The sequence below is a fragment of the Electrophorus electricus genome, chromosome 4 (genome assembly GCF_041902795.1).
Source record: "Electrophorus electricus isolate QZ-2024a chromosome 4, ASM4190279v1, whole genome shotgun sequence".
Lineage (NCBI taxonomy): Eukaryota > Metazoa > Chordata > Actinopteri > Gymnotiformes > Gymnotidae > Electrophorus > Electrophorus electricus.
This window is the reverse complement of record NC_137500.1, coordinates 11218168-11227901: the sequence shown is the minus strand read 5'-3', so window position 1 is coordinate 11227901 and position 9734 is coordinate 11218168. Positions and strand designations below refer to the sequence as shown.

The 9734-nt window shown below is 42.1% G+C and overlaps 1 protein-coding gene across 1 annotated transcript; it reads left to right on the top strand.

The window, feature by feature from the left end:
* The first annotated feature begins 6 nt into the window (after positions 1-6).
* shisal1b (shisa like 1b) lies at positions 7-5614 on the top strand. Its single transcript, XM_027029798.3, has 3 exons — positions 7-114; positions 1588-1801; positions 5281-5614. Exons 1-3 carry the CDS (start codon positions 48-50, stop codon positions 5612-5614), a joined length of 615 nt encoding a protein of 204 aa, XP_026885599.1. The 5' UTR covers positions 7-47.
* The last annotated feature ends 4120 nt before the right edge of the window (positions 5615-9734 follow it).

Here is a 9734-nt window from a genome sequence, read left to right as displayed (position 1 = left end):
GCTGTCTATCCTTCTTCCTCCCTCCTCCTCTGAGGGAGGACAAGAAGATGAGTGTCACTAACCATCAGTCCTTCAACATCCTGGCCATCATATTGTTCCTGCTTTCTACAACAGGCAAGAGTCTTGGCTTGGCACTACAAAAAGTGTGAAATGTTTATAGTATTTGTACGGATGCATGTTTTCTTTTGCTTGGGATTTGGCCTCTTGGAATGAACCAAATCTTGGTTTGAGTTCTTTGCTCCATGATTTCATGATATAATTTTTAAACTATCAAATCACAAACTGGTGACTACCAAGCAGTTAAGGCTGAAAAAAGGTTATATTTTACTATGATTATTATGTAATAAAATAAACAAGTGTCCATGTATTTGATGATAATCAGTCTACAGGATTCACAAAATCAGGTAACATAGTTAAAGCCTAATCAAACCACTATTCCACTTCCATTTTTAAACCAAGAAATATGATGGGCCTTCAGGTGAACACTATGGCTGCACTTGAAGTCAGAGAAACACACTGAACCAACAATATGATATATTTATGGAAACTTATGTGCATATAATGTATAAGTATAGTGATCAGTTTTCCCTTTTATGGTAAATGTTGAGGCTTTGATTTATTAATAAAGTACCACAGCAAGTATTACAAATGGACCAAGTTTGTATGAAAATATGTAGATTAAATGACAAATGGTCTTTTAAATCCACATGATTTGCTTCATCAAAGAAGGTTTTCCTAGTTTATTTGAAGAGGTGGAAATAGCAGCTACTTTTTTTCATTTTTCAGTTTCTTGTAAAATTAAGGTTGAAGCAAACCACTGTGGCAGCACAGAGCCTCTCTTCATGACCCCTCTTTTAGTATCCATGAATTTTCTTTTGAGTCATCTCAAATACAGCACATCAAAGACACCAGCTGTTGCCTTACTTTCATCTGAGGGGTAATGACCTGAGGTTTTCCTGCTTTCTGAACTGGTGCCTTTCAGATAATTGAATCATAGAAATGATCAACTCTAGATTTTGACACAGTTGTCTATGTTTGGACTTTACTACTCAAAGGGGGTTCAACCTGTTTCTTTAGTTCAGCGTTAGAGGTTAAATTTTGGTCAGACATGAAAGAGCTATATAAGATCCAGAGCACTGTGCTGATCACGCTGTCAGACAATTCTTAAAAGCATGATAACTGATTCACACTCTTCATTTCTTCAGGGAATCTCAGGCACTAAAAGAGCATTGTGAGCATTCTACCTTAATATCTGATTCTTAACAGTGAATAGAGTTTGGAGGATTTTATCCAGTATTCTCTGGCCACTCAAAAATATTGCTTCAAAAATGAATTTACACTCCACGATTGACAAATGTATACTTGTATGTAATATTTATTTAATCCATATTTGTATCTAGTGACTATATAATGAGTATATTCACTATTCTAGTTAATCGAGACTTCTTAGAATTTACCACAATTCTCATAAGTGAATTTGGTGATATACAGACTGCTTAATAAATATTAAAATAATCTGATAATAAATAGTGGGGGCTTTTTGTTTGTTTGTTTTTTTTTTTTACTGTATTGTACTTTTTCCTGCAGCTCTTTCTGCTCATTTTCGGGTGTGTGAGCCCTACACTGATCACAAAGGGCGTTATCATTTTGGATTCCATTGTCCTCGTCTCTCTGACAACAAAACCTATATGTTCTGCTGTCACCACAACAACACCGCCTTCAAATACTGCTGCAATGATACAGACTTTCAAGCTGTCATGCAGGTCAACCTTACAACCACTCTGGATGGTTTCGCACACAAGTAAGTCATTTCATGTGAGAACAAATTTCAGATATTTACTTTCAACTAGCCACAAGACAATATTTTATCACTTATGTTATCTTATTTAAAATTACTTATATATATATATATATATATATATATATATATATATATATATATATATATATATATATATATATAGATAGATAGATAGATAGATAGATAGATAGATAGATAGATAGATAGATAGATAGACAGACAGACAATGTATGTGTCTCTGTTGTGTATATTTGTAAATATCTGTTTCTAAAGGATCCACATCATTCAAAGTAAATATATTTTAATGTCATTTTTACATGCTTTTGATATTCCTTATATCCGGATCACAGCAAATTACTCTATATTAAGCCGTAGGTTTACAGGGCACAAATTAACACCTGTTGATGCATATTTTATGCTACTACATATTTTCCAGCTGGTGGCTGGACAGGCAGTTCTGTTATGTTTACACCTTCCTATTAAGAAAAAAGCAAATAGCCATCCAGACATATGTAAACTCCAGATGGTTGGAGGGCCTATATTGCCTATTTTAATCTACTTCAACAAATGACATTAGGATGCATATGTTGAAGCTTGTGGGATTAATAGCTTGACTCCCACCAAATGCATCCCTCACAATGCAGATAGCAAAGCATGATAAAAAGATAAATCTGTACCTCATGTGAAGATGGCATCTTATACTAATCTTAGAACAGCATCCCTATATAACAGTTTTGATATAAATGAGGCTGCAAATTGTATCTACTGAATAATACCAAGTGCATTACACAAAGTGTTTTGAAGATACATTTGTCCATGAAAATAATTACTTTTTCTAATAGCGCTGAAATTAAATCGACTACTGTATAAATGTTATGTTTGGATTGTACTTCTCCTCTGTGAGTCACTCTGAAAAAAAAAATAGCCAAGTGAATAAATGTAAATGTAAATTTTATGTAGATTCATCTAGATTAATGTATCACATCCCCCTGTTTTTCCATCTGAATAATATTAGAAAACAATGCTCTAGTTCCAATATATACACACACATACACACACACAAATATAAAAATATAAATTGACCAGAACAGATTGCCTACACTGGATAACTGGTTTAAAAAGCAGGACAGAATCATGTTGCTGCTTTGTCTAGTAACAGAAATGTTTCAATGCTTTTGTGGTCTCCTGCTCAGCACAGGTCCAACACTAATGGTCACACTGGACTGTACTCAGTTACACTTCTCTTGGGTATTAAAAGAGTTTTGTGTGAAGAAGGACAACCTGGTGAGAAGCCATTTCATTCACATTTGTGGTCAGCAGGACGTAGACAGTGATATTTACCACTGCCTTCAGGTTGAAGTTCCCGCAGTGCTGCTCACAATCACTCAGCAGTGGAGATATGGGGCTCAGTCAAAGCTATGCCACATATAATCATGTACAAACAATATTGAAAGGACAAACCTTTTAGTCACAAAGAGATTTGATCTAAACACTAGTATATAATTAACAATTATGTATCTAAAAGTCAGAACTGACATGTTATGCATTGGGACAGCGTGAAAACTGGCCCATTACAGTTTATACGACAGTTTTTTGCCTCAACTGAAACAATTACTTGTCTACCAGTCAGTGGTAGCTGCTTCTCCTCATTTCTCTTACTAGCCTAGTAGTCTCCATACCAGAAATGACAAGCTTCTGATTAACTCTGAGTCCTGATAAAGGTAAAATGGCCAACTCCCGTGGCCTTTTCAGTCCACTGGCTTCCATTCAACTCCCTTCTCTAACTAATACAGACAGCTTTCTGTTGTCTACTTTGCTGGTCCAGTAATTGGAAATAATCAGTAGCCAAGGTTTCGTCTTTCACAGCTATTCAGCTATTCATAAGCACTAATTTCACCACTTCTCCTCCATCCTAGGATTTGAGAGTGTGTAGTTCTGATACAAACCAAGGAATAGTAACTTCCTCAGTTTGAACACAAACAAACCAAACCTTGCTGGGGGATCCTAAATCTCTGGTATTTAGGGTGTCCAACCTTTCTGTTGAAATATACAGAATGTTTGTTAAGTCTACCAGTTTGTTAGAATGGTGTCATACTTTATTATTTGTTTTCACTTGAACTTTATTCCAGTTCTCTCACCAAAACAAGTTTTTTTCACATTATTAACATTACATGCCTTCACATTCTCAGAATTATCGATAATAAAACAAGGGTCAATACCCTTATTAGCTTCCAGATTGATCAGTGTCATGCTATCTTCTTTGCTATTCCTGACAAAATCCTGAACAGTGTTCATGCAAAACACAGCTGCTAGGGTTCTCACACACAGTAAAAAAAAAACCCTGCATATCACCCTTTCCTTATCAGATACACTGGTTACCAGCCTATTCTTGCATGAGGTTTAGAATTCTGCTTACTACTTATAAAGCCCACACTTGTCTCATCCTCACTTATCTCACAGAGGTCCAGCATTATTATATCACCCCTCATACTTTCAGGTCCTGTAGCAGCAGACTTACTGCTTGCAAGACCACACACCAGACTCTCTTCAGTGGCTGGCAGGTTGTTCAGTGCTTGAGTCCCCAAACTCTGCAGTTCACTACCCAATTCTGGCTGCAGTTGCTCTTCAGTTTCTTTTTGCAAAACTCAGCTGAAGACCTTACTCGTTCTTCTTGATTCAGCACTAATGTTTTCCATCTCCCTCTAAAGCATAGGATTTGTATTTCTTTGATCAACTGCAACGCAACCCTGGGTTTTAATAAAGGCACTAATATTAATAAAAGAAAACAAAAACTATTCACATTAGCAGAAATGGGAATGAAGATAATTGTAGCAAAGTTTAATAAAGCTTAAAACTTAAAGAACAGGGCCTCATTTGCCATAGTCAACTTAATGTTCAGATCATTTTAAATGAGAGAAAGAGTTTTCAGTGTAATACTAGCTCTATTGTTTAAAGATGATCTTTATTTTACAATGCTTTTGGGAAACCCCAGCCTAGAGCAGTTTAAGTGCTGCAAAGCCTTAAAGTTTTAAAATAGTAAGTAAATGTCCAGACAGTGTAAATCGAAAACAGAAGTTATTACCAATTCCAAAGGTTAACAAGATTAAAAAGTAGCTATAATGTATAATATGGTGAGCCTAAACAGCAGATAATTGTTTTCATTGCAATGTAACACAATATCACTTTTTGAAAATTTGTGCCGCTGTTGGGTAAACAAGTGTTTGTCTTCACATTTACATGTATTTATTTTTTTTATGCTTTATGGTAAAATAATACAGCATATGTTGTATTATTCGACTACACAAGTATTATAATTATTTATAAGGAGGAGGCTTAAAAGAGTGAACAAAATAATCTCCCTCTATTCATCTAACTTAAGGAAATATATTGGTATACCTTGAAAATGTTGATGCATTGCCACTGTAAAATGTAAACGCGGAAAAATAATGATGCATCATAACTCCTGTGTTTTCTCTCAGTAACTACACGGCTCTGGTTGGGGTGTGGATCTATGGATTTTTCGTCATGGTGCTGCTGGCGCTGGACTTTCTCTACTACTCAGCCATGAACTACGAGGTGTGCCGAGTGTACCTGGAGAAGTGGGGGCTAGGGGGCCGTTGGCTGAAACAAGCGCGCAGTCAGTGGCACAGGGCAGAGCTAGAGGAGAGCCAGGGCCAGCCTCCTCAGCCTGGAGCACCAGCAGGACTGCCACACTGCCCACAGCAGCACTGTCACAACCAGCCCAGACACAGCCTAAAGGCAGAGACCCAGAGCCCAACACACGCTGCTTACAACACATCAGTTGCCTGGTGAGTTGAAGCACACGTGACTTTTGTTGAGCACTAAAATTTATTTGAGGTGCTTGTTTACATCTGTTACTGTATTTTCTTTTTTATTTTACATTTTTTATGATCTCTACCCCATTAAAATTTTACACACACACACACACACGGAACAAACATACAGCAGCATTATGCAAGATCTGACCCATGTGACGGTAGCGGCACAGAGGAAGTGGGAGGCAAGGTCAAGCCAAAGTGCTCTACAACGTGGAAGAGAGCAGTCTGGCTTTTCACTAATGTGCAGAGCCTTCACTCGGGACCTGAGTTTATATGGAGGGAGAGAACAAGAAACAGGTGTAGGTGATTAATAGGCAGGAGATTGGGAACGAGGCAGGTATGTCATGTGATCTCTATCAGGAGTGGGCGTGTCCTCCCTTCTGGATGACTGGTCAACCGTAACAGAACCCTCCCACCTCCGCTAAGACCCTGCCAGCCTCCCAGAGCAAGGAGCAGGCTTTCGGGGGTGAGGTCGGGGTCTAATATCTGGGAGGCTGGTATCCAGCTGCGTTCCTCCGGGCCGTACCCCTCCCAGTCCACTAGGTACTGTAACCCGTTACCTCATCTCCGGGAATCAAGCAGGCCTCATACCCTATAAGCTGGTCCCCCTTTCAGGTCTATGGGCAAGGAACCAGTTTCTTCCACAAGGTGACCTTCCGCCACAGGCTTCAGTGCTGAAACATAAAATGCCCTTGATGTCCGGCAGTCCCCGGGTAGGCCTACCCGATAGGTGACCTCATTGATCCGCTTGGTGATGGCATATGCACCTTCATATCTATCTGCTAGCTTGCCCTTAGACCCTGCACAGCTGTCCTTCATTGTCACCCACACCCTTTGTCCTATATCATAAGAAGGGGTCTCTCCACATTTCCTGTCAGCTTTCCTCTTGTATTCCGCAATTGTATAGCTGCTGATGTGTTTCCTCCCAGACCTGCATCGACACCAACTCTCTACTGCTGGTTGGTCTGATGCAGGGGTGTTCTAGGGGTAGAGTGGCAGCTGGTATCCTAAAACACACTCAAAACACGTTAAACCAGTCCCAGTGTGACGCAGCAAGTTTTGCGCATATTTGGCCCAGGAAAGGTAAGTGCACCAGGTTTTGGGGTGTCGTTGACTATACAGTCGCAGGAACTTACCTAATTCCTGATTGATCCTTTCTACCTGACCATTAGCTTGGGGTTGGTATCGGGAAGTCTGGCTGACTGTAATATTGAGTTTTCCAAGGAGTTCCTTCCATACACTCAAAGTGAATTGAGGTCCCCTGTTGGAAACGATGTCCACCGGTAGTCTGAATTGCCTGAAGATATGATGGAAGAGTAGATCAGCTGTTTCTAAGGCCGTAGGCAGTCCTGTTAAAGGAATAAACCAGACCATCTTAGAAAACCGATCAACAATCACAATGATGACCGTGTTACCCTCAGAGACAGGTAAGTTGGTTATAACATCCACTGCGATGTGTGACCACAGGCGCAGAGGAGTAGGCAACAGAAGCGGTTTACCTGCGGGAGGGGTGCGGGGTGTCTTGCTGTGTGCGCAGTCCGAGCATGAAGTCACGTAACTCACCACCTCTTTGTTCATGGCGGGCCACCAGTACCGTGTGCTCATCAGCTGCGCTGTGATAGACCCCGGATGCCCTGTCCCTAATGAGCCGTGTGCCCATGTGATAAGGGCACGAACATGTCTGGGAGGCACGTTGGGTGGACAGTGCAGATGTGGATTGAGCGCAGCTATTAGCTGGTTAAAATCCCAACTCAAGGACCCCAGGAAACAAGAGGGAGAAAGAACCAGGTCCGAACTGGTTGACTGAGCCACTGCGTGATGTTGTCGGGAGAGTGCGTCAGCCCTTAGCTTTTTTTTCCCCCGATCTGTACTTGGCCCAGAAAATGAAACTGGAGAAGAAGAGTGACCACTTTGCCTGTACTCCAGGTTTTTGTTGTCTGTGATCACCATAAAGGAGTGTTGTGCTCTTACTAGCCAAGGAGTTCTCGGTCTCCGTAATTCCTCTCTGCCGGGCTCAGTTTTCGTGAAAAGTAGGTTATGGGCCTCAGTTTCTCTACCTTTCCTGCGTATTACAAGAGCACTGCACCTGCTCCCACATCTGATGCATCCACCTCCACCATAAAGGGTTTCTGTGGGTCTGGTTGCTGTAGCACCGGAGCGGTAGAGAAGGCGGTCCTGAGCCCCTTGAATGAACTCTCTGCTTCAGGGTTCCATTTTACCCTTTGGGCTTGTCCCCTTAGTAGGTCGGTGAGAGGTTTAGCCAGCATGCTAAAGGATTTAATAAATCTCCTATAGAAATTCGCAAATCCAAGGAAGTGCTGTAACTCCTTACAAGTCTGCAGTCTTAGCCAGGCCATCACAGCTTCCACCTTGCTGGGTTGCATACGCACGCTGCCCTCCTTAATGATGTAACCCAAGAAGGTTACCTCTCTGCGGTGGAATTCACACTTCTCCGCCTTAAAGTAGAGGGCGTTTCGCAATAAGGTACGGAGAACAGCCCTTATGTCTCGCACATGTTGGTCCCAGATGGAGGAATACATCAAGATGGAGCTACCCAAGAACTCCCTTAAGACCTTGTTGATGTACGCTTGGAAGATAGAGTGCACCATGGACAGACTGTAAGGCAGTACTAAATATTCGTAATGCCCTGAAGATGTGCTGAAGGCAGTCTTCCATTCGTCGCCCTCTCTAATCCTTATGAGGTTGTATGCACTGCGCGAGTCTAATTTGGTGAAAAACCTGGCTCCCCTTAACTGCTCAAGCACCAAAGGGACCAAGGGCAGGGGATAGTGGTACTGCACTAGCAGCTGGTTAAGACCTCTATAGTCCACACATGGCCTTAAGCCGCCGTCTTTTTTTTTTTCTTTTTTTTTTTTTACAAAAAAAATGGTAGCAGAGCCTGGCCACTTAGAGGGATGGATATATCCTTACCTTAGGGCCTCTGTTATGTATTGCTCTATGGTTTTCTCCTCCTGAGAGAGAGGACATATTCTACACCTGGGAGGAACTGATCCCTTCTTGAGGGTGATGGCACAATCCAACTCACGATGAGGGGGAAGTTGCGTGGCTTTGGTAGGGCTGAACGCTTGCACCAGGTCTCAATACTCCTCAGGAATGGTTTAGTGTTTTTCTGCCCCAGGACTCTCTACAGACGTCGTTTGGAGTGGGATAACCCGGGTGGTTAAACATATTCAGTTGCAGGAGGGTGCCCACTTAAGGATATGGTTTTTGTTCCACTGCAGGTGAGGATTGTGAGCACACAACCATGGTAGACCTAGTGTAATGGGGTGAAAGAGAGAGGAAAGGAGGTAGAAGGCAATATGCTCAATATGCTCCCCGTTAGTTTCAAGGTTAACATGAGGAGTGAAATGCGTGATTTAACCCGAGCCCACTGGTCCTCCGTCAAGCACTTGCACATTTAAAGGGGAGGGCAGGGTGATGGCTTTTATTCCTAACCTCTTTGCAAAACCCCAGTCCATAATGTTGCCTGCTGTGCCAGCGTCGACTAGCACAGATGCAGCAAGCCGACGTCCCTGGTGGAATACCCTCACCAGTAATTTAAACATAGAAAGGGTCAGGGAGCAACTCACCAGATTATTGCATCTCTGCTGGTTCTCAGGCTTGCGCCTTACCCATGCCACTCCCAGTTCTATCGGCTCCTCTGGAGCTTCGGTCTGCCCAGTCACCAGAGTTCCCTCTTGCAGTAGCAACCCTCATTGAAGGTAGCGTCTTTGCTCCTGCCGGAGGTGGTCGTATGTAATGGCAAGGTGAACAACCTCATTGAGTGTGGTAGCCTCCTGTTTACATGCTAATTCCACCTGTAGATCAGCCCTCAGTCCGCTTAGGAAAATGTATATCAAGGCAGGTTTGTCCCAGTGTGAGCCTGCAGCAAGTGTTCTAAACCCCATAGCGTAATCTGCTGTGGTTCGGAATCCCTGCCTTAGTCTTAGCAGGACTTGTCTGCAGAGTCTCCCCTGCCATGGATGGAAAAATACCGCTTTCAATTCATGAATGAAGCTGCGGTAGTCATTCATCAACGGGAAAGAGTTGGCCACGAGTGCAGCTCCCTAGGTGCGTCCCTTTCCTGTAAGTCT